Below are 26,026 nucleotides of genomic sequence, written 5' to 3' on the forward strand. Positions count from 1 at the left end.
GCCCCAGACTGACTCTTTGTACTTTGTTTGCCTCCTTGGATTTTTGTATTTTTTTTTTTTTTTTTTTTTTCCTGAGGAAAGACTATTTAGTTTTAAATGACCCTTCAATTGAATTCAACACTTTATTCTCACTTCTTTTTCCATAATTACAAGAAAATATTTTTGCCAAAAAAGTTACAAATGAAAATGAGATGTCCTTTTTAATCTTACAAAGCAAAAATGACTGCCAACCAAAATCAATGACGCACTGAAAATGTACAAATAGCAGTTTTTATTAAGAGTAAACTTAATCTGACCTGCCAATGAGACAAGTCCTATTATTTTGAGCATGTTAAAGACAGTCCTCTGTATCTCCTGGAGTAGGATTAACCAGTTAAAACATACAGCAGGTTACAGTAGGCATGCCAAAGTGCACATTTCCATAGCGGTCACATCATAGTAAAGATGCCCAGTGAAATACACAGAGACAAATACGTGCATCACAAGCCAAAATGGCCACATAGATACAGTATAATATCACTTTGGATAATATAAGTAATGAAATTGTTTGGATATCTACAGACCTATAGACCATCACCTCCCACAGAAAAAAATCTGCATTTAACGCAGTCGTCATGTGAAGCAAACTTTTTGTTCTCATTAGTTACAACGTTGAATCTGTGCTTACTAAGTCAGTGATTTGGTTCAAAACACATCGGTCACATGGGGTGTAAGGAGCAGCACATCCTCTGAGGGCCCCTAGTGGGGCTTTTACACTAACTACTACATGCACTGCCTGCAGCTGTTTTTTGCCTGCTTTCATGGTGCTCCACTGCTAAATACTATTGTTTTGACATTTCAGACATTTTAATATGCAAGCAATGGTGCAGTAAATAGCCACAATATAGACAAAACTACAACATATAAAAAATGACAAACTGCAGAGGGTTTCCTGTGAATATGAATTAGATGCCATACAGATGGATTCCATGGTTTTTGCTGTGAAATACAAGAGCCATATGTTAGCTGTTCATAGGATGATCAGGTTATTAGTGCCATGGCTGTCTGGATCAAAATCACATACAATGGCTAATTGTATGAGAGACATAATGACATTCACAAGAGATTCTGTAATCCAACAATAGTGTTGGCAGATTGCAACATAAAACAGCTAATACAATTAAATTGTTAAAAAAATATGATTAATTATTAATATTATTTTTAATGGTGGAAATAATATGGTGGACTAAAAGATTATTAGACTCTAGGCCTTAAATGTGATATATTTGATTCAAAATAATGTCTACTTTTAGCTCAGTGTTGAAATTCAAATGCAAATTTTAAAAAAGCTATTACAAGAAAATTATATAAAACTGTTATGTACTAGATACAAGAAAAGTGTTTTTCCCTTATTTTCCTCATTGTTCACTCATTCTCATGCCTTAGTGTAAACACGTGTTCGCTGGGGAAATCAGAGCAGTAAGTAGTGGCAGATGGTGATTTGTTGGCAGTGGTGGTTGGCAATGGTCATGGATTGTTCAGTTAACTGTCCATCTCAGTGCACAGCCACAGTGACAGGCGGCATGTTTTGAAGTAGTCCCCTTGATGACTGCGAGTGAGATGGATGAGAGCTGTCTGTTGCCATCCTCAGATTCATATTGCCATCAGCCAGAGCAGGGACAACTTTGAAAACCCTGTGGGCCGAATGGCTACAGCGAACTGCCTCTTAAGTGTTTCACTTAAAATAATGTAGATAAATGGGTTGATGCAAATATTGGTGTAGCCCATGCTGATTGCAATGTTTTAGGCATACAGAAAAAAGCAAAGGTGGGCCATGGTACTCCCAGGTGGACCACTGCAAGAGGTAGTAGAGGAGCCCAGCAAATGAAGAGTGCCAGGCAAATGGCAACTGCCATACAGGTTACCTTTCTCATCCACACCCTCAGGCTACGCTGGGGCAGTGAAGCAACTATAGCTGACATGTTTTGTAGAGTCTTGAAGAAGACCCCACAGATGACCACCAAAGGCAGAGCAAAGGCCAAGATGAACTGGTAGAGGGGGAACGAGTATGTATCTGTACCAGGGTTGGGCAGCAGGTGAGTGCAGCCGGCTGAGCCATCCTTGAGACGCATGAGTCATGTGTACATCCAAAAGACTTCATCAGTGCACGAGACAACCAATGCGCGCCTGACAAGAAAAACATAGAGCCGACGTCACACCGTCGTCACTCCGAAAGCTGGCAACACCACATATTCTATGACTAACTGAAGGAGGCAGTACGATTAAAACTCACTACGCACAGATATTTCCCATTGTAATAGTTTCCAATTGTGTTCCTTTCCAGGGAACCTCTGCAAGCTAAAGCTTCACGTTGTCGGTAAGTGAGGTAGACAGGGAAGTGCCGGGGGAGGAGCTCCCCAGTGGGAACTGAGCGAGAGAGAAAGCAACGTGGGTGGTCAAGTCTTCTCACTTAATTTTAAGGTTTTCTATTCTCTACTTTAAATACGGGGCTTTCTTGATATCAAGTGTGTCTATTAAACAAACCATTCATTGCCTTTGTTTTATTTTCTATACTGCCCAAGTGAATGATTTCGGTGACATTGTTAGCTCCATCATATTTTTTAAAAGATACGGACCTTTATATCCCGTATTAAGACTGCTCTTACGACATTCCCGCGTTTAACCTCTAAGTTTGTGTCTTTCTGATGTGAACTTTTTGCCGTACATGGCAGTTTTCCTTGAGCAGTACAGCGAGCTATCCTGACAAAATGCAGTATTAACGCTGTTTTCATAAGGAGTAAATCATTCCACTAGGTGTCAGCATTGTCAAGGTATTAAGATGTCACTGTTCTCACAGATGGACAGGTCAGAATTAAAAGCAGATTTTCAAAAAAAAAAATGAACACGAAGAAAGACGAGCAAATGTCCAAAATATTTGTCAAATAATTGGTTCTGTAGTGGGATAAAGGTAATAGTTAATACACTCACTGCTGACAACAGTGTAATATAAGTTTTTGGGGTTTTTTTGGCAAATGACCTAGAACATCAAAACAGTATCTGTCACATTGTGTGTGTGTGTGTGTGTGTGTGTGTGTGTGTGTGTGTGTGTGTGTGTGTGTGTGTGTGTGTGTGTGTGTGTTTGTGTGCGCGTTTACATAATGTCTGGTGAAAGCTGGTGGGTTTAAAGTGGCATGTTTTATGAGCCACACTCTTTTCATAGATTGACATCAAGAAACTTGAATCTTAATACTGAGAGGTTAGGCAGCATATAGTATGAGAACACTCACCATGCAGCTTTTTTCACCTGACTCACTGTAATGACATTTCCCAGTCTACTTCTATCACCTGACTAGTAAAGTCAGATGTCAAGCACTGTTGTGGCAACAGTTTGATGATATTTCACAGCCATACATCTTAAAGTATTATGATGCTCCAAACCTTATCTAGACTGTTTTTTTTCCCATCTGCCTTAAATGTCCCACCTTGCCTTTTTTCACCCTAACCTAATATTTACTGATTGACGTGGATTAATCCGTGGGGTTTAACCCTTCTTATTTTAATATCAATGAATCAGACAGGTAAACAGATCACAAAAACATTTAATGAAAATATAGATAGATAGATGTGTGTCAAACATAGCTAGTAATATGAAATTCTTCTAACAAGTGTTAATAATAGGCCACTTATAATGATAAGGCGATAACAAAAGTCAGTTGTAGGTGACAGTAACGGGTCTGTGGTGGGTTTGGCACACAAGTGGAACAGACTGACAGGGAGGAGCTCCAGTCACAACAGCAGGCAGACCCTCCCAGCACTGTGGAAGGAAGCGGAAATAAACGTTGCAAACCTTATGCTAGTAGCTAGATTTAGACTCCGAGGACGGGGTGTACGCGACACCAGACATACATCGTTTGTTGCCTCTCTAGAGGAAACAGGGACTGGATAGTTACACGATAGGTTTTTGTTTGTTACGGTGGCAGCATCGAAACGGAATATCGTAAGTGGTGAGTTTTCCAACCGCTTTCGCTTTACATACAAGTTGTGTGCTGTTTCCTTTCACGGCGCAGGCTAGTCAAGTTAACTAACGTTAGCTGGGCGAACTGTGCCACTGAGCTAGCAAAAACAGCTTGCGCTATGAAAAAAAGGTGTTTTCTTCCTTTTCACATTTGCCAACGTGAAGCTAGCTAGTAGGCCTCAAGCGTTGATAGGCATCTGGCGTTTATTTTAAACGGGCCACTTGTTTTGAGCGATGTCATCGTTAATCCGCCCGTTGTGATAAATTGGATTGGTTAAGTTTGATAAACATACTGCATCGCAGTTATTGTTACCAGACCGTTAGCCGGCATGCTAGCCCCAGTGTTCTAGAACACTGGGCGCAGTCTGGATGCTGGAACTTGTTTCGGTTCACTCGAACTCGCGTGAAAACGGTAAAAACGCGGTCTGATGCTCAAAATGGCATATTGTTGGAATGTAACATTACTTTGACAGAACACTGTCGTGAGAGGATAATTGTAGTTCTGCACCCCCTTCGGAGTTCAGCTTCTCATTACATTACCTTTTCATTACTACTTCTGTCACCTATGTGTTTTTTTTGTTTTGTTCTTTTTTTTCGTTTGTTTTCAATGACGTTATTGTGCTCATGGGTTGGGTTGTGTGTTATACGGTAAACAACTACGGTCACATTTTAGGACCGTCTTAGCTAACGTTTGAAGTGACTATCCGTGACGAGATATGGATTGCTTTTGGGAAAAAAAACAATCGAAGGTTGCATTTGCAGATAATTTGCCATACCTTTATTACGCTCTTGCTATCATCGGGATGGCTGTCAGATTTAATGGATTTATTAGTTGCAGAGTTGTATTAGTGTGAACCCAACCGACGAAATGGGATAACGTAGTTTTATCCCTTTAACTGAGCAACTGCAGGTTTAGCCAATGTATCGCTGTCAGCTCTGCTTAAGTGGGCTACTGACTTACCTCTGGTTGGGCCAGGTGCTTGGCTGTCAAGACGGTCTGTAGGAATTGTCACCAGTTACAGTGAACTTTGTATCAATATCCTCTTGTCCTCTGAATGTTGCCTTGAGCAGCAGCTAGAATACACAGGCCTTAACCCCCTTTTGCCATTGGAGGTCACCATTAGTACTTGTGTGCTATATTTTGCTTACTGAATATTTTTTGTTTTTTAAATGACAATCTTCACGTTTCAAAGTAAAAAAAAAAAAAAAAAAATCTCGTATCAATCAACCTTTCTTTTCTAACAAACCATTTTAATTAGTCTGTTTGAGTATCTCATTGTTTCTTGTTTGCAGGTACCTTACTGTGACCTTTATGTGAGGTCTAAGCCCTAAAGCAACGGGTCATAGACGGGAGGAGAGACTCGGAGATAAGCATCTGGCCACGGAAGCCTGGATACGGGTTTTTACTTTTTTATTCAGTCCCTGACACACAACTACAACCAAGCAGTTTTCCAGCAAGCAACAAGGACCATGGAGGCCATTGCCAAATACGATTTCAAAGCCACTGCTGATGATGAGCTTAGTTTCAAGCGTGGAGAAATCCTTAAAGTGAGTGATAACTGTTTGATCATTTGATGTTTGGGCTTGTCTGTATTACTCATAGTTATGAAATACCTGAAAATATTTTCTTGTTGTAGGTTTATTTCCTGTGTAATTTATCATATTCATCCTATTTTAAGATGAAAGTGCCATCGACGGTAACAGTTTTTAAAAAGAATTAAAAAGAAAATCTATAGGATTAAAATCATCACCCAAAATAAAGCGACAGTGTTAAGTCTGTATCTATCTATTTTCAGTTGTATTTTACAATTTCATACACTTGTCTGATGTACTTGTTAAACTTAAACTCACATTTAAGAAAGAAAAAGATCAGTTAGCCTAGGCTATAGCCTAAAATGCAAAACACACTGCCGCATCATGTGATGGTGTGATTAAGTGTAGCAACAGAACAATAAAATTTTAGGCCTGGATGCTGTGGTCCATTGTATGATAGCAAAGTATTCTAAAGGAACAATGATAATGTTCCACTGCAGAAGGAGCACTGATTTAAAAAGAGACAAAAACAGCAAGGTTTCTGTTTGGTTTTTGTTCCATTATGAACTACTTAAAGTGCTCTATGTGAAAACCCAGGATTTTCTATATCAGGCGTGAGAAGGTTATTTATAGCCTTACATTTTTGTTGGACGAAAAGCATTTGTCACTCTCTGACCTTGATTAGGGAGCTAAAATATTACAAAGTTTATACTGCATTTTCCTACACAATGATTCTCTTTAGATTTTAATGCAATCATCATAATGCCTCTGCCTAGAGTAATACTCACGAAGAGGAGGGTGTAGACATGACATTGTATAAAAATTAGATAAATACATAATATTTCTTCATTTTCTAGGAATATGTGTGGAGCTAAATACTCAGTTTAAAACATCCTTTTGATAATGCACGACTTGATGTTTGATCAAAACAATATATCAATTTTTCGAACAACATCTGCTTTGCATTGACATGTTAGGTAGAAAATTGTTGTGATGCAATATAATGTACAGATATATATAGTCAGTTATCCAGTTTGGAAGATGAATATTGTCACCATGACTTGAATACCATGAATAATTTGCTGAGTGTAGAATGGAACAAGAGAATACTCCACAGCACAACTGTTCCTACTGATCAGGGATCCATTGGGACTTTTAAATAAACACCCACCACATAGTTTTACTGTGGTATTCTTCACACAGAATGTAGACTTTTACTCTGAAGGGCTTTCTGCTTTTCAGCCCATGTAAGATGTGACCGCACCTGAGCTAGTGATGCGGTAGTGTGCAAGACTGCTTTATGGCAGTTTGCATCAATGTGGAAGTACCTTGATCTTATACTGTCTTATAAAGGTGTGTGTGTGTGTGTGTGTGTGTGTGTGTGTGTGTGTGTGTGTGTGTGTGTGTGTGTGTGTGTGTGTGTGTGTGTGTGTGTGTGTGTGTGTGTGTATATATATATATGTATGTATATATGTGTGTGTGTGTGTGTGTGTGTGTGTGTGTGTGTGTGTGTGTATATATATATATATATATATATATATATATATATATATATATATATATATATATATATATATATATATATATATATATATATATATATATATATATATATATATATATATATATATATGTATATATGTATATATATATGTATGTATAATATAAAGGTCAGTTGGTGTGGATGAGTTAACTGTTCAATCATAGGATGAGTGCTGTTTTTTCTCTGATGTGAGAGTCGAGTTTTGAAAAGACTTCTTATCTCACCAGGGGGGCCTAGAGGGGGAAAGAGAGAGGGAGAAAAAGAGAGTCAGCTCAGGATACACTGAGCTAAATATGAGTTCTTATTAAATTTGCATATGAGAAGAGAAAGTACTGTACCTTTCCTCTTATTTCAACAGCCAGCTGTCTTGGTGGAAAATCTCAAGCTTTTTACCGGATGGCAGAGTTCCAGCCTAGATGTTAATGGGAAATACCACAGATTTTTATTTTTCCTTTAATTGACATCATTAGAGATGAGATGTGCCTTTTCGTGCCTGGGTAATTTAGACTACAATCAGTGTTGTTTTGTGAAATATTTTAAACGTTCTGCTTATTTTTCTTACATTTTAAAAGCCTAAATTGTACTTTTTAGATCCCTGTATGTTTAGCATTTTGTTGCTCTCAATTATTCATTTGTTTCCTTCCTTGCAAATTTTTTTTTTAACTTTTAGCTCTGTTCTGGTCTGGCTAGATATGAAATATGAGTAAGGTGTTAAATAGAGCTGAACAATTAATCAAAATATGAAACATTTTTCATTCCTCTTCATTCTTCAGATTAAGTTTTATCTTATGTCTACTTTGACACTGTACCTGAGGTTCAACAAAAACTACAACAATCGATACAGTATCAATAATTTTGTAACTATGTTTTGTAATTTCAAATCGTTATAATTTCAAGGTATATATCATGTAGCTCAAACCAAGCTGGTCTACCATGTTAACAGATACATTTAATGCCACTCTGTGTAGATTTGGGAAATGTTTGACTTTGTGCTACACACAGTGGCTTTAAAATTAAAGGGGATATTAATATTTCCAGCCCCAAGATATTTGACCCAGCTAGTGGTTTGAATACCGTAAGTGCACAACTTTAAAAGCTATAAAAACGCTTTACAGGTTATTTCTGCCCAGAGAACTAATCTGAAAGGGTTAAGGACAACCTGCATCAATGTTGCCTTAAGCACTGTCCGTTTTACATCTGAATCATTTGTTAGCTGCTTTGCCCATAGGACCAGTTCACTTTTTTAGACTGAATGAAGTGGCATGATGTTTGTCAGAGACCATCCCCCTCTTCATTTCTCTCATCTTCTTTATCCTGTTTTCCTCTTTTGTTTCTCTTTGCAATACTCATACATTAGTCTCAAGTCTGAATGTTTCCCCCCAGGTAATTGCTGAGAAACAGGATGGAACAAGCTCCTGTCATGCACTGAAACATACTGCTACAGAGGTGCACCCACATTAAATGTTATTTTAAATGGCACTATAATGCTACAGTTGAAAGTCATTTTGGTAATCTTTCAGCAGTGGTTTTTGATTTATTTATTCAACAGTTATTTTCCAACTAGCTCTCATTTTTCAAAGGTTACCTGAGTTTTTTTTTTTTTTTGTACATGTTGTGCCACAAAATGGTGAATTTGGTCTCTCTTGCTCACTCTTACTTTGCTCTTTGCACTCTGCTTTTTGAACCAGTTGGATATTTGGTTACATAACAGTTGTTTAAACATTAGTAATACTAAACTAAATTCCTCTCTCAATTGGCAGCATTACCATGAATAAAAGAACATACTCAAACACAGAATTGCACTGTTTCAGTTTACATCCAATGTACATGTTGCTTCACCTGATGCTGTACAACATGCTATACACAAGCATTCGGAGTAGTACATCTAAAAGAGAACTTTTCTGCGGTAGAGTGTGCCCATTGCGGCTCCTTTGCCTCCATCACCAGTGCTATCTGTCTGTTGATACTAATACTAAACAGCTCTGCTCTTAGGACAAAGGGTCACTATCATGAGAGAGCAGGCCTGTGTTAAGGCTTGGCATGTATGTAGCCTCCTCAACTTCTCACCATTTCCACTGTCACTCAGAGATGGTGGCTCTGTAGCCCTTACACTGGCATACAGGAAGATCTGAAGGCCTTTTTATATTAACATTTATCTAATGGTCTGCCACTAAGGGTATGAAAAGGCTGTTTTGGGATTCGAAATCCTGTTGTGTCGATCTAATCCTTATGAAAAGTGTACATGCTACCTTTTATCACTTGTCATAATACCCATGTAGGTGTGTGATTACAAATAGGTCAGTAATAAGTATCTCACTAGATCAAAATGATATTTATTATCATATGATAATTTCCCTTATAACCAAAATTCGAAAATATGAGTACTGTTTATTGATGCTAAATCTTTGAGGAGAAAATTGTGGTCCATCTGAGAATTCAGTTTGGTTTTATTTTGCATGTATTTGGATGAGTGATTCTTTTACTTTGATTGTGAGCAATTGTTATTTTTCCACTACACATTTTAGCTATCACTTTTTTTCCTGCTGCTTCTGCTTTAATTAGTATGTTTGACAACACTGTAATATGCAGTTACATGAAAAGAGGCCCATATTGGCTAATGTGACCAAGATATTTAGTAATCAGGTTCCACAGCTGTCAGCTAGCAAGCACTGTGTCACTGTTATGCACACAGCTGGTTGACTAGACCAGGCTCCTCTCTAATTTGCAGCCTTGAATCATACACCAACATTTAGTTCTCTCATTTGCCAGTTCATGAGTAGTAAGGCAGACTGTCGCATTATAACAGAGGCCCCAACCCCTCAAGTCTATTTTTCATATGACAGATGCTAAGCATGTCAGAGTATTAATGTCTAACACGGTATAACTATAGTTTTAATTAGCTGTGTACTTTTACTCTACATATTGCTTTTGCTCCTTATCAGTAAATGGCACACATAGCTGTTGCAACTACCTTCCTGTTTCATCTTTACAGCCAGTTTCAAGTTTTTCAACTGTTAACTTCTCTCTTAACCTGAATCTAGAGACAGATTGTTGTTTGAGTCTTAAATTTTGGATACAGAAATGAGAACATTTGACAGCACTGAAGCATGTATTTGTAAAATATCTTAGAGTACAAACGCACAGTGTGGCCCATGACAAATTTGCATAATGCAGAGTAGTTCAGTTTCACATTATGATTTCCCACCATACATACACAAAAAAAGGGAAGGTGCCACTGGTTAGAAGATCTAGCTTTAAATTTAACTGTATACTGTAGTATTTTTACTCTGTTGTGCCTTTTTTTTTAATAGTGGGTGTAAGCTCAGTTAGTTTGTTCTTCTTCAGAAGTTGACATTGAAAGATGAGGCCTGCACATGCATGTTTTTTTAACATTACCACTCAACATACTCGGAGTTGAAGATGACCTTTTGATTACAGCATTTGAACAGATCAGGATGACAGTGTGAAAATCAATAAGGGGTAAACCATCATCATTCATTACATCCACAGCTGTCTCTTGGCTCAAATACACAAATGACCATGTCACAAGAGCCAGTTTAAGGTCTTAAATTTAATCCAAATCAACCAACTATATCTAAGTGGTAACCGGTCCTATTACAGACCGCATTGTATTTTGACCAGTTTTTATAGCCAAATCAGCTGTTTTCAAAGCAATTTCTATAGTTTCTCTTTCTGCAGTTTAAGTCTATCCATATGATTGTGATGCCCAGCCCAGAGTATGCTACAGTAGCTTAGCTTACTCTTATTTTGCTCATTTTCTGTGTCAGGAAGCAGATCTAGAGGCAAACTAGCAGGCATGTGGAGGCCACCGTAGAGGGTGGTCATTGCCCTGAGCACTGCGCACTTGTTCTCATTTCCTCCTTAAATAAATAAAGATTAACAGCCCTGCTAGCTGGCAGAATTAGCTCCCATCAGCAGATCTTTGTACTCTGCCCGTGTAGCATAATGTAAGATCTGCCTTTCCACCATGCAAACTGTTGCCTACAGAGTCTAAGCATTTGTTACTTAAACTCTGTCAAGTCCTGCTCACTATGTCAATATTATACTGCAGCCATTAATAAAATAGTATGCCATAAAACATTGACCCCAGGAATTGAATGAGAGCTTGCCAATAGATCAGCAATAGAGCTTAGGGCTGTGTGGGGAACATTAAGACACTGGTCATTATTGGAGGCAAATGTCAGCTCACAAAAGAGAAGAAGTAAGCTATTAATACACTAAGACATTAAAAATTATCTTAGAAATAACGCTAAAAGAGTCATTGCACCAGACATCAAGGTGCATTTGAATGAGAGTCTAAATAGTAACATGTCCATTCAGCTTGTAGGAAAACCTTTGGCAAGCACAGCTTGTGGTTTTTGTAGCTTGAAAACATTAAAAATTAAAACCTAGTGAAGAGGCTTTCATGTCCTAAGAAATATTAGAAATGGAATGCTGCAGAATGGTAAAGGGGTACTAGATAAAAGTCTTTTTCCAAATGAAATTTCCTGGTTCAGCTGTAAATTTTCTTTATTTTGGGGTGCTTACATTACAGCATTTAACATTGACATAACTTTTGTTTCATTTGAATTTGAAAAAGAGATATTCACAAAAAGAAGAGTCTTTTCTTTGAGGGAGACAGGATTGTGGCCACTACCACCCATTCATCCAGCTGCCCCAAACCTTATGGAGCCCAGAGTCAACTTGGGCTTAGCATCTGTGGTACAGTTGTCTAGTCTGTTCCAGCGTTAGTTTGTCTGTGTATATGTGTGTGCTTACGTTAAAGCTACAGCGTAGCTGTTTTCACATCCTGTTTGATGTGTCTTACAACCCCCAGCAACTTCCTGTGTCCCCACAGCAAACTCCAGCAAATCTACAGACTGCACCTACCACACTACAGCACTGAATTTACACAGAGAAGCACAAGCATGGTCCTTGTCTGACACAGACAGTTAGAATTTCCCTTCACAGAGCATTTTTGAAGTTGGCTTGTGACATCTTGTTGTACCTTTTGTAGGGGTTGCGTCATAGAGGACAGAGCTTTCAGCCCATCACTTCAACACTTTCTTAAAAGGCCCACAACCCGTCCCCTGATTAATGGTTCCCTCATCGCCTATTAGTGCTCAGGGTATTGATTTCCCTTCCCCATTCACTTGACCACTGAAGAGAGGAAGAGCTCTATCAGTGTTGCCTTGTGATGCCTGAATGTCTTGAAAATCCAAACCTTACTTGAAAGACTCCTAAGCCGTCATAGTCTGCTCCAAACGCAGATCCAAATCACACTTTTTGATTCTTTTCCTTTCCTTTCCAGACAGTTGAAGTTCAATTCAGCAGTGGTTTTCTGTTGATTTCCTGGCCATCTCTGTGAAGTAGCAGTTTAGTTTACTATGTGGAGCTGAAGGGTCAATAAATCACTGCTAGGCTGCTCATTGTGCAATTTTGATAAAGTAGAGACTCACCCTACTTACACTTGTTTTACACACAAGGTCTTGTACGATCTCACTGGAGACTGTGTGTGTTCAGTTCACATTTGCATAGAAGCAGACTACTTCCTAATTAAGTGCTGAGTCTCTGGAGTGAAAGCTTAGATAAGTAAATTGTTCCAACTCTCTGTTCTTCTCTCTTCCTTTTGTGTAATTAAAACTGTGTGACCTTGTTAATATATGACAACCTTTTTTCTAGAAATATAGCCATAGGACATATGCTCCACAATAGATGTAGATATTAAAGACATACTCAGACATTTTCTTAACACATTGAATGCAACCTTATTTGCTTGGAATTGCATTAGTTAATACTTACACTTAACATTACGTATGACAAAGTTCTTTCTTTTTTAAGTCCTTTAAGGGGGGCAAGAGTGGGAGGACCCCTCCTGTCCTCTTCATTTAATTTTTTTTCCTGTTGGCTGCAAGCAATATCAAAGTCATTACATTGTATACCGATATCATCCTACAACAGAGACTGACTGTAGCACTGAAGCCTTGTACATGCTGTACCTACAAAATCTGAAAGTAAAACCTACTTACTGCTTTAATTAATTTATATTTTTTTAATTTGTGCTCAAATCCATTTGACACTGCCGGGGTTGCAGCTGAAAGAATGAGGCAAAATTTTGTCATACATGCCATAAGAATACATTCAAGCAACACATGAATTTAATGGATTACAAAAATGTAATTATAGTCAGATCTACTTGTACCCTAATGATGGGGCAGTGCTATTATAAGCCTATTAACTATTCACATAGTCTGTGATTTTATTTATTTATTTATTTATTTGACTTTCCTGCATTTGGCAGCTGCAACTGATGCTTTTAACCTGGATTATGTGTTTAACTTTGTCATATCTGTCTAATATTATAGTTTGCCCTTCCCTATTAAAATATTCCGCTCTGCTACCAGTAGACTTGTCCATTTTTGTGAATGGTCATATGCTGCAAACACCGACATGTATACACTATGCAAAGCATCTAAACTTTCAGATTTTAATAGCTAATACCATAGTTCATTCTGGTCCAGACAGTAAAATGCCAGGGGCAATTATGGAAGGATTAAGGAAGACTAATATAAATAGTGCTAAACACCTCCATGCACCACCTCAAGGTGAAAAGCTGCTAATTAAAATGTTAAGCCAGTATGGGATTAAACAGACAACTGTCCCTCTCAGCCTTGGACCTTTTTAAGGTAAAAGGTGGACTCTGAAGTTACATAATGTAATCTAAGCAAACCAGCAATCAGACAACTACGGCAAGCTACATGAAGCTTTAAAAACTGAAACTAGATATTCAGGATAAGGTATAGTACATTATTGAAATAGTCCAATGTATACCCCAGCTATACACAGGTGGTTCAGGTGTTGTTTTTCTTTACACAACCTGTGCTTGTAAATTGATCTTCATTAGTAAAACAGTAGTAGCTAAAAAGATGAGAGCCAAGAGGTGGTCACCTTTTTCTGCTTGTGACACCACTACCCGTGTGCTGCTGTTTGCATCAGCAATGGACGGAGATGTGGAAACTGCAAATATTGTCTTATCTTAGTAATGGAGGGAAGTGTTTTTGCATTAACCTTTTCTGCCTTTCTCCTTTGTCGTCGCTGGCCTCTTTTGTGTGTCTATGTATTTGAGGTAACTGCTCCAAGTTAACATACGGCAACGGGCCCAGCAGGCTGACACTGATTTGTCCAAGCAGATACCCTCTCTGGTGTAATAACTGCCCAGCTGGGCATGGTTTAATATGTCAGCACTCACGCCTGTGCTGAAGCTGGAGTTGAAACCCACTCTCCTAAATTGATACACTCTCTCCCCCCTCTATTTCTGTTCTTTGCTTGCTCACAGGTTGCCAGAGCAGTCAATGTTGGTACTCAGGAACAGCCTGTAGACTTGACAGAGCATTTGGGAGTATATAGTCAACATGCAGCTGCATCCGAAATCAGTCTGGTTCTCTCAAAGACTGCTTCCTATGTAATAGACACTTAATAGTTTGCTCTGTTTTGAGCAGTAAATTGAGATATCGGACACATAAATCATATTTTAGTATCATAACTGAAAGGGTATACACAACTGTAATTTTCATATTTATAAAATGAGATGCATTGCGTTGTAGGATTGTTAGCATGAAGTAGTGTGCATGTAGATGCAACGCTTCATTTTAGTTCTTTTGTTGGAATTTTTGAGGGCACTATATACTGCATAAATTTCATACCCCAAACACAGGGTATTTGGACACCCTGACTAAAATGGCGGGCTGTAAATGTAGTGCACTATATATTAAAGGAGAAGTGATTTCAGACACAGCCTTTGTTTTTATCCCTCTGGTAAAGGGACATTATTTCATTAAATTGTTTCCTAAATAATGACCTCAAATAATTTCATAGCTAATAGTTTAGCATCAGTGTTATAGCTTTTTATAACCTTGTTGAAAGCCATACTTTTCCTGTTGACTAATTGACCTTGCAGGTGATGCACGCAGTTCTGGTTTGGTCCAGCGTTCATATCCTGGCTGCCACTAAGGTGGGCAGTAGTGGGTTTTTTTGTTTTTGTTTGTCAGGTTATATTTTTTTTGTGTTGTGTTTTTGTTTTGTTTTTCCCCAACTTTTTATACCTAAATCAAAACTTGCCTGTAACTGTCGACTTAAACACAGTTGTCCTAGATACAGATGACCAAGATAAGAGCAGTTTTGATGGTTCTTTTCCTGTTGACTAATTGACCTTGCAGGTGATGCACGCAGTTCTGGTGTGGTCCAGCGTTCATATCCTGGCTTCCACCAAGGTGGGCAGTAGATAAGAGCAGTTTTGATGGTGCTCCTATGTGCTTTATTTTGGTGGAAGGTCCTAACTCTTTACTAATCTGTAAAATGTAATTGTGTACATATACCCCTAAGGATGGAGGCAGCATAGACACACTCTAATTCTGTAATCAAATGCAGGCAAACTGTGTATCTCGTTTAATCAGCCATCTAAAGCAGGAATTAGGATGGCTTGGGTGTCTTTGATCGCCATATCTGGACATTGACATCCCAATTGAGGTCACTCAGACTAACTCCATGTCATCTCTGTGTCTTTCACACAGTCAAAAACCACCATCAAGACAAAGATTAAACTTTCATAATTCTTTTTGTGTTGTCTGAAATTTTTTTAAGAGCAAGAAAGGATATTTTCTGAAAAAAGAATATTTTAGAAGAAGGTAAGTCTGATGGGGGGGGGCTGTGCAGCATGGGAATGAAAAGACAACTTTCCATTTCGGTAGACTGATGGGGTATCACCGCTATCACAGACGGAGGACAGTACACTCTGCAGAGTAAAACATGGCTAGTTTGACTGCTCTGAGAAAGAGACAGATGCCTCATTTTATGTTATTTGCCCTTGAGGAGTTTTCCTAAGATGATCACAAGGAGTGTGATTATTCAAAGTGGTCCTCTGTCTACTTCTTTTGCTCTCTCCCCCTCTCTCTCTCACACAGCTTCTGTTGCTTTCTCTCGCTTTTGCTATTTGTCTCTCCAGATCAGTCTTCTGTCACCCATTGTGTCTTGTATATTGCTCTTCTCTTGCTCCTGCTTCTTTTCTCACTGCTCTAACCCTCTGTAGCTTAGTGTTGAGTCAGACAGCTGTAATTAGGTCTCACTCCTTCTCATCCCCACCATCACTCCCTCCTGATGTGCCATAAAGACACCGACGGCTGTATTTAAAGCAAAAGTTATCATTCTGTCTCTTGTGGCTTTTTCTTTTTCTCAGCTTTAGTTCCCACTCTGCACAGCATTTGAGTGGAAAATAGTCCAAAAAAATGGGCAGAGATTAACTTGACTAATGTTTAATACATTATAAATGCATGATTGATATGGCCATAGTGATTTATATGCGCTGACATGATGGATCCTCAACTTTTGCTTCCGCTGACTTTGTAGTGGGTGCCAGTGGTGTATGGTTGGTTCTTTTCTCCAACAGCTGGTAAAGTTTGCACTGGCTTCAGACAGCAACAAGCCCATTCTTAATGCTATATAACCACAACAGTTGTTCCTAAATACAAACAACTGTCACATCTGTTTACTGCACAACAGATTTGTTGCTTTTTTTAAACTTGAGTCATTAGAGGGAATTGCCAACATACACTGCACTGAGAAATCAAGCTGTGATAAACAACAACATGAGGTAAGAGAGGATCCTCCCCCCCAGCTGCCTGAGTCAGAATTATGTTGAGAGGAGAAAGGAGCAGGGCTAAGCCAAACTTATCCTTCCATTTCAATTACTACACTTCCACTGTTAATTACAGTTTACCATCCATCTGCTTAGGCTGGTGGGTTCATCATCTTTGCAGGCATTATGATTTATTGTTCAGTTTTTATGAGATGGTCTTTTTTTAAATCAACTGCCGAATAACTTTTGGATCACCTGTTGCTTGTTGTATCCCTCATTACTAACTTTTGCATCCTGGATACTTAAGTCCAATGGCCGTTGGAGACTTTATATGATACTCTTTTTTTTTTTTCTAATTTGTATTCTTTCATTACTCTTTGATACCACTTTGTGCAGCTAAAACGATTAGGCAATTAATTGATTAGTTGATCGGCAGAAAATTAATTGGTAACTAGGTTGGTAATCAATTAAATGTAGAGTTTTGTTTTTAGGCAAAAATCCTCAAAAATGCTTTTTTTTTTTTTTTTTTGGTTTTCTTAATCCTCTATTATACTAAATTGAATATGTATGGATTTTGGACTGTTGTGCAAAAAAAGAGGTGAGATCAGCTAATGGCAAATATATCGGTGTCAGTGTATATATCTGCCGATAAGTATCAATAAATTATAGAGGAGAAATGCAAACCTAGGTTTGAAACTGTCTTACCACTACCTAGTTTGTCCACCAGAATACTGACAAGTTGATGTTTGAGCTATAAAATGTCCCACTCAGTATGTAGTATGTATTTTGGTCATAACTGGAGTTAAAAAAAACAAACATCTAAGGTATCTATATCAAGATTGTTTGTTTGTTTATGTTATGTTTTAAAAATGCTACAAACTATTATCATATTTTTTTTAAAAACTCAGTTATTTAAATCAATATCCGCCTCAGAAATACAGCATTGGTTTTTAAATAATAGGCAGATTAACTGAAAATGAAAATAATTAGTTGCAGTCCTAACACATCTTTGCGTTGTAGCTTATGTACTGCAAATTTGATGACTGCATATTATGAATACCACTGAATGTAGCTCAGTGTCTTAAATTTCATTATAAACATATTGAAATATGATTCTCAGTCCATGTAAAATTGCTACTCCACTTTCTCCAGCTGTAAGCATATACCAGTGATTCCCAACCAGCCTAGACCACTGATGAGTCTCAAATTCATGTAATATTATAGAATGGTTCAAGCGTTTTTTTAACGCTCACAAAGAATATATTTTTTTGAGAAATCAAGAAAATATAACCATTCAAAAAAAAGTTCACCATTCAAAGGGTATACACCTCCAACAGCGGGGGCGTTCTGACTGTATTACCTCAAGATTGACAGTCACTTCTGTATAAGAGTTGGTGAACTTGCCATGGTCACCTTCATCTGCTGGGTGCCCAACATTGATTTTATTCCCTGGGTCCTTGGTTTGAATTAATTAATTAGTAATTTAAATTAAATTGTGTTTGAAGCTACAATCGCTGATTATTAAAGGAGTCTCCCCATGTGGTAATGGCTGCGAGCATTATTTTTAATTACAAGAGTGTTACAATCCTGCGTTTGCTAGAATCCAGTGTAATCTCTTCTTCTGTTTCTCTCTGCATCAGGGTGGCACTCATTAACTCCCTCGATCTGGCCTGCCCTGAAAAAACTAAGTCTGCAGCCTCCCTGCTGGGAGCAAAGGAGGTCAAACTCATTGTGACGGCTTTTATGTTGTTTCTAATACTGTTCTGCTAAACAAAGGAAAAAGCGGACTTGTCTGGGTCTTCACACCATGTACCCCATCCCATCACACCCCCAGTGCAGTTATTTATCTTATGTGATAACACATTCAGGGTTTTTAAAAAATTATTACACCTACATAACCCACATTTTCTAAAGACTTGATTCCACATCTCTGCATACTGTCCTACATATTGTACTGTTTAGGTGGGGAATCAATTTGTCCCCTGTGTAAGATCGGGGGCCTCTACAGGGGTCACCATTGCTGTCAGTATGTCAAAATACCAGGCGTCAAATTCCATTCCTGCAGGCCAGCCACACAATTGGCACTGACAAGCAAACACACACACACACACACACACACACATCATCTCTTTGTACATGTGCAGACTTTTGAGGCTTTTTTCCACTCTCCTCTTTTAGCAAGGCCCACCTGACACCTTGAAATTGACTGCTAAAATCACTCTTTAGGACTGACTAAGCCAACGCCTCCACAGAGACTTTAAAGTGTCCCCATGGCAGCCTTTTCTGAGGGTGCATGGTCTACAAATTTTGATATCTTGAGACTTCAGCATTCTTGGCCAGAAATAGGTCTAGTATGGTCATGAAATCAGTGGAGTTATACTGTTTTTAAGCTGTTTGTTTTTTTGTTTTTTGTTTTGGTTTTTATAGTTTTTCTTCCCAAGTCAGTGTCTGCACTGGAACTGAGGGCAAGTTTTATGTTGCCCTGCAAATATGTTGCCTTATTGAGTTACAAAGAACCACTTCCATATCTGATCTTCTGATTCTGTGGAATTGTTGTTAATATTATGTAATATAAATCAAATTTTTTTCTTGTAGGTTAAGAATTAAACACACAGTATGTAATTTCGGCTGCTAGGGGTCTCCCAATCAAAACAAACAGACAGAAGCAAACAAAAGACAAAGTGTACAATTCGGAGGGGCTGGGAGTCGAGGTGCTGCTAACGTTTGCTCAGCTTGTTTCTCTGATAACTTAAGATCCTGACTTCCGATGACTAAAGTCCTTCATCTGGTTAAAATATATAGTTAGAAACCACCAAGTTCTAAAAAATGTATTGTCAAAATGTTGCTTAAAATTGGATTAAAAAGTCAATTTTGATCGCTCTGGCAGACAACAACAATGCTGACGCGTGTGCAAAGGGGATATGACGCCATTCACAGACGACCAAATTAAGGAAAACGTTACCTTGATTAAAACTCCAGATTCCTCTGTGTTTGAAAGTCGCTTGACAAATTTGGAATAATAATGATGATAATAATGATGATGATGATGATAATGATAATAATGATAATGATAATAATAAAGGGTCTTACAGTTCAGATCTGTGGTGCACTTTGTGGGTTTCTAAAAATATGTATTTCCTCTCAGCTTTGGTCCACTGGCTCTTCTTACCAGTGGCTAACTTTGATTTTGCACATTACCAGGTGCACTCTTGGAACTGATAAATTTTAATGGTCTGATTAGATAACCAATCAGTGTTTGATGTTGGCGTGGTTGCCGTCCGGTGAGCCTATAAGCAGAGGAGGCTGTATCGGGTCCATTACAAATAGCAGACCAAACAAGCTTCAGCCTCTGAGCTTCTAGTCTATCTTTCTATCTGGCTGACCTGCCGTATGCTCAGATTAACCCACACTCCAGGGTAATCCCGGCTCCTGATTTATCGCAATCCTGTGTGGACTGTGCAAACGTGGTTTATTTAGCATCTTGTTTTCTCTGCCCAAACTATCTGTCTCACTATGTACCTCACTTTCTACCTCCATCTTATGCAATAATGACCTCTTGAGAGTTGTTATTTCTTTCAACATACTAATTGTTATACAAAAGATTTTCTTTGACATTCAGTTATAGGTGGCCAGGAAAAGGGAAAGTAAGGATTTGAATCTAATCTCTACATTATCATTTACACCCCATCCAAATTAAAGCAAAGACTCAGCAAAAAAATAATGTTACGTCTGCTCCGGTGTTAACAGTGAACAGGTATTAAAACAATAATAAGATTACTTGATGAACCCTAAAAAACCATGAATCATCAATAGACAGTGACACCAACTTCCGTCCCTTTTTTTTAATTTTTTTTTTTTTTTTTTAGTTATTTCTATTAATCTATATAACAAATACTTTAACATGATTATAGGACGTGAGTTGCTGCATTGACTTTTCATTTGACGGCAGAATAAGAGAAAATAAATCCTGTCACGTTGCATCAGTTTCTCCACATCTGTCTAAATAAATCTCTAGTGTAAAGACAACATAGCTTGGGAAGATTATTAGTGAAACTGAAATACAAGAAATTGTATAATTTCATGGTTTTACTGAGGTAGTGAATTAACATTCGTTGATCTGGATCTTGTGTGAATGACAGTTATCCATGTTCATTGTCACACATGGTTTTGTGGGTGAAAGTGCTTTGTCTAATATTTTAGTGTGTTTGAGAGAGAGAGAAAAGTGGAGGAGGGATTTTGCAGTGGCAGCTGTGGAGGAGATAATCCCTGACCTGGATTTAGCCTCTCATATAGAAACTCCTGCAACTACTGTGGCTCAATCAGATTAAAAAGACAAAAAAAAAAAAAAAAATCAGAGAGAGGGGGGGGATGCCTGTCATCCACAGAAGTGCAATAGCACAATGCTGGCTCAGCTTGGAACAGACACACAGAGCTCAGTCAAACACAATGCTGTGGTTGTCTCCTCTCTGTATGATTTTTTTTAAAAACTGCTGGCCAAGCAAATATTTTATTTTTGCTTTTCCTCATGGACTGCCATTCTTTCAATTTTGAGAGCAACCAGATAGACCTGTAAGCATTTAAGCTCAAATGTCACTCTGAGACATGTCAAAGCCAACCATTTTCAGTGAGCTTCATTTGATAAATTTTCTGAGCATACAATTTCTCTGTATAAACAGTTACTACTTTAATATCCAAACTAAAGGTCTTATCTTTTTTTAACAGGCTGGGCAAATGTCTTCTAATTGCTAATTATAATGACTTATACTCAAAATACTCATCAAACTGTTTGCCACAGTTAGGATGGGCAATTGTTGTATGATGGCACATTAACAGTCTTTTTTGAGATGTATTTTCAGCAACTGTGTGACATTTTGGGAAATACACACTTATTCGAGTTAGATGAGACGATTGATACCAATGTCTTTTTTTTTTTTTTTTTTTTTTTTTTTTTACAGTAAATTTAGAGCTTGTAAGGTCTAAGAAACAGTCTGGCACATAATTGGCTTTAAAACAGCGAATCAATGTTTTTACACTTGCATGCTCGAGAAAAGGAAAAAGTGTTGATTAGTGAGCTTTAGATGGGCTTACAGGCAGATTTTGTTACTGGTGGACGGAGCCAGGCCTATATCCTTATATGGTATCAATCTTTACATCTAACTTTGCACGAGAAAGCGAAAAAGCGTATTTCACAAAATGTCAAACTATTTCTTTAAATTGGAAACAGCAGTCAAATGGATAATAATCTTTTGATAAAGGGGTATTAAATGGTGGCATCAGTAGATCTAATTATGCTGCTATTTCTTTGATCTGACTCTTACTGAAACCACTTTCAATAAAGAGTGAGTTACTCAGGTGTCATTAAACATTGTTGTTAACATCAGACACTGCTGAAAAAAACTCAAGGTGATTGCTCCACAGAAACAGAAAAAGATAAGAGAAACCCTCTTATCTTTTTTTAATCTTTGCATTGGATGATCAGAGTGGCTTGGTTTTACTATGGCACTGCAGCTTAGCTGTGTCTGTGGATGCAAAATTGCCATCTGAGGGTAGTAGTGCTTGGTGTCTGAGAAGCTGTTTAGCCCAACCCTTTGCTCACATATTTGTAGGAAGTGATGGAAGTTTCTCTGTAACTGCCGCTGCTTATTTTGACCGAATATGATAGATCAGTTCTTCCACTCATTGGCTGTCTCATTGTTCAGCTATTCTGGCATTCACATTATCAGTTTGTTTTGCCTCTACTAAGTGTTTTTGGTCTCTTTTAGGGAAAGTAAATATGATGTTCAGTAGGGTTGGGGTATTCGTACTACAGGAATTAACAGGTTTTAATTCCTATGTGAAACTATCATTATTGTTGAGGGATCATTGACCAATTTCATAATGATAGGTGTAATAAAAGAAAATGCATTTTCATGTATACATAATATACAAAAACCTCTGACTTAACAGTGTGACACCACAGATACATCCACCTGTGTCAATAGTGAAATGTTGTTTTGGGGTTCTTTGAAGTAGCAAGCTTGCAAAGAACAATTCCCTATATTTCTTGAGACGAAGCAAGATCTTTTAATGTGTTCCATGTTCTGTTTGTTGACAACTTGCTTTGACGATTCGAGTTTTGGCCACAAACACTTGGTACTACATTCTGTTTTGTGTAAAAGATGACAAAATGTTTTTATTGTCTGTACAAATCTAACCACACGTACCGTTTTTCAGCAAGGCTTAAAATATCAAGATAGCCTGGTTGTCCAGCTGTACAAATTTGCTGTACTGAGCTGGAAATGACTTTATGTACGCACAAGTTTATTTTTGCCGGGATGAGTTTCTTACTTGTTTATTGAATGGATCCTTAGGAGCCATGCAACACTTTGCTGTGTTGTCACTTTGCTGTGTCGTCCCACAACAATACAACAGTCCATGTGAACATATTGCACCTAAGCTGTGACCCCAATATGTTTCAAATGGATGTCAGCTGAGTTTTAGGGCTATAATGTAGGTTTACATTCCGAATTCAGCCTAAAATAAAAAGTAAACCAAAAAAATGCAATCAGTACTTGCAGATACTGAATAATTCATTCAAATATCTGCATCGGACATCGACAGAATAGACTTGGATACCCCTAGTACAACTAGTGGCTTGTTTATGAATCTCCTGGAAAATTCACTTAAGAATCTTAAGAGTTCAAATAAGCTCAGGCGTACAGTATATTGCAGCACCTGCCGTGCTCTATTATTAACGTTGGTTGTAGACTGGGTAATTATTTGAGGTTACTCAAGGTCACGAGGAGTGGTGTATGCTGTCTGCAGACAGACTCTCATTCTCCACAATGATAGAATGCATTGTAGGGAGGTGTAGGATTTATCAATGATATAAGATAACATTGAACAGTGTCAGATGTAAGGCTGCCCTATTTTTGGGGTGTTAGACCAAACTATATAGAACTGTAAGACCATTAATATTAATTTGTTTTTACCAAGATTAGGTGAAAAAAGTGCCTTTTAAAGAAATGAAAAACCTGAAGTCCAGTTCTTATTTTCACAATTGCAGAGTCAATCTACTTGACATCTACTAACATCATTCTACTTACTAGATGTCAATCTATTACAAGTAATTAATGTAGTTAAGAAAGTTTTTCTTAGTTTTCCCCAGGGGAGGTCGGTTTGAAGGGCACTTCAGCAGAGTGGATACTTGCCAACAGGTGTGCTTGAGCCTGGGTCGTGAGGATGAAGCATTGTCTCTCTGACTTCTTGGCAACTCTACCACCTACAACACTGTAGAAGAGCATGTATTGTACTCCTGCAGTATTTGTTGCTATTATGTTTGTTTTAAAACATTTCAACTAAAAGGGGTAGGAGTTTTACTGTCTTGTTAGTGGTTAAGTGTGAAGAAATTTGGTTTCTTGCACATTCCCCATTTTACATAGCATCTCTTCCTTCAACTCAACACTGCTAAAACACCCTGAGGGAAGGCACGCTGTGCTGTGAGCCTGATTCCTTGGATCTGTTTTACTCCAGCATACATGGATAAAGCAAATCAGCCACTCGGACCATCACATGTTACTCATGACTCTTAGCCCAGGGCGGTGGTCTAGCATCTCAAAATTAGCTTTCCTGTGAGTCAGTGGTTAGTGCGACAGCAACACGTGCAGGACTTAATTAAATCAAACGCTTGCTCTGTCACAAATGTACAATATAAAGAGACTGTTTGCTTGTGTTGTTGGCAGAAAGCAAAGGGAGTTCATTTGGAGTTCACAGTATCAGTAATGCTAAGGCCCTCAAACACCACTTCAGCGTCTGGCTGTTGGGCAGTCATTGGGTGACTGCGGCCAGCAATCACACACAGTTTGTGCAATGTTTTCTTTGGCATGTTGGCACGAGTCTTCCCTTACTAGGTTCGGCTAATTGAGCATGTTGAATCCGTGGAATAAAGATGGTAAAGCAAGATCACTGAATGACACAATTGCTCTCCTCAATCTGCCCTTTCATGCTAGCATCATGGCTCTATGGATGGTAGAAAAGGTCAGAGGATCTTTTTTACTGATTTTGGTGGTTTCCTTTGGTTCCACCATGAAGTTGAAGATTGTGGTTTTAAGTGATATGTCTCAACAACTGTGTGGATGGATTGCTAGAAAACTGGCTATATCTATTCAAGGTCCTTAGAGGATATATTCAAATGACTTTGGTCACCCTCTGACTTTTCCCTCTTGTGCCACCAGCAGGTTAAAGTTTTCACTTATTCTCTGAAATATCTCATCTCATGCCTATCTCTACGTGATAGATTGGCATAGTTTTGAACAGATATTCATGGTTCCTAGACTGACTTGGTGATCCCCTGACTTTTCTACTAGCACCTTTTTTTTTTTAAGAATTTTGCATTTTTGGTTTTTATTGAGATATTTCCAACTATTGGATGGATTACCATGAAATTTATTGAACACATTTGTGGTCCCCAAAGGATAAATTTTAATAAATTTGATCACCTGACCTTTCATATAGTGCCATCATCAGACCATGGGCTGATAATGCCAGTGCAATTGTAAGCAGAGACCTGCATGTCGGCAGTCAGCTGACCGTAAGGCCATACAGTGTTGGATCAGTCTGCCTTTTAAAGCACTAGTACTTAAAGGTCAGTTTGGTGTTTCAACATACAGCCCAGAGGCTAAAGCTCTTTGTTTGAGTCTTGGTTCAGAGAGTGCCACTTTGACTAGCATAAACGCACTAACCCTGTCTGGCTCTTCCCATCTCTCTGTGTAACACAGATTACCCCAATATCTCCGCTGTGTTACACATGCACGTACACACATAGACATACCTACACCCACTCCCACTTACGTTTTTAGTCCAAGGCCACTCCCGGATCCAGTAATGCTGGTCTTGTGTAGGGTTAGCAGCTGGGGAAGGCCAGTGACAGATGGCATTCTGCAGGCTCACTGGTGCAAATAGACCCAGGCCTTTTGCACTACACGGGGGCCAATTGAACAGCTGTCTTGGGCTCTTGAGGAAGAGGGAGGCAAAGAAAAAAAATTGTGATTCAGAAAATAAAGGGACATACTAACATTTTTGAGTCTGATGTGCATCAAGGATTGTCAACAGCCTTTTTTATTTTGTCTGATGTTTTGTGTTCATCGTTGTGCTGCTTTTCTTTTGGCAGAAAACTCCAGTGATGCTGCATAACGGATTGCGTGCCAGCCTCAGCAAAAAATGTCTTTTTCTCTGAAATATGCAGACGAGATGCAATCAAAGATAGTGAAAAAAGGCTTTTAACAGACTTGGCTCATGTAATTCTTCTGAGTAAAACTCAGGTCATTCTTCAAATCAGGATTCTGCC

General features: G+C 38.4%; 3 protein-coding genes across 3 annotated transcripts in view; 2 read left to right on the top strand and 1 right to left on the bottom strand.

Annotated features, from left to right (window-relative positions):
* The window catches only part of usp43b (ubiquitin specific peptidase 43b), a 75,447-nt gene extending 72,972 nt beyond the window's left edge, over window positions 1-2,475 (top strand). Inside the window, exon 18 of the mRNA XM_040123723.1 lies at window positions 2,324-2,475. The gene's annotated coding sequence lies outside the window, so the exon portion shown is untranslated. The remainder of the gene's footprint in view (window positions 1-2,323) is intronic.
* mchr1b (melanin-concentrating hormone receptor 1b) lies at window positions 233-2,432 on the bottom strand. Its single transcript, XM_040123726.1, is given in 3 exon segments — window positions 233-1,680; window positions 1,683-1,797; window positions 1,800-2,432. Coding segments are annotated over 3 exon segments (588 nt in total). The 5' UTR covers window positions 2,127-2,432; the 3' UTR covers window positions 233-1,534.
* A 1,304-nt stretch (window positions 2,476-3,779) lies between the features above and the next one.
* The window catches only part of grb2b (growth factor receptor-bound protein 2b), a 31,658-nt gene continuing 9,411 nt past the window's right edge, over window positions 3,780-26,026 (top strand). The window contains exons 1-2 of the mRNA XM_040123724.1: window positions 3,780-3,983; window positions 5,288-5,542. Coding sequence (XP_039979658.1) covers window positions 5,465-5,542 — 78 coding nt within the window. The 5' untranslated portion in view covers window positions 3,780-3,983; window positions 5,288-5,464. The remainder of the gene's footprint in view (window positions 3,984-5,287; window positions 5,543-26,026) is intronic.

Source organism: Xiphias gladius, chromosome 3, assembly GCF_016859285.1.
Source record: "Xiphias gladius isolate SHS-SW01 ecotype Sanya breed wild chromosome 3, ASM1685928v1, whole genome shotgun sequence".
NCBI lineage: Eukaryota > Metazoa > Chordata > Actinopteri > Istiophoriformes > Xiphiidae > Xiphias > Xiphias gladius.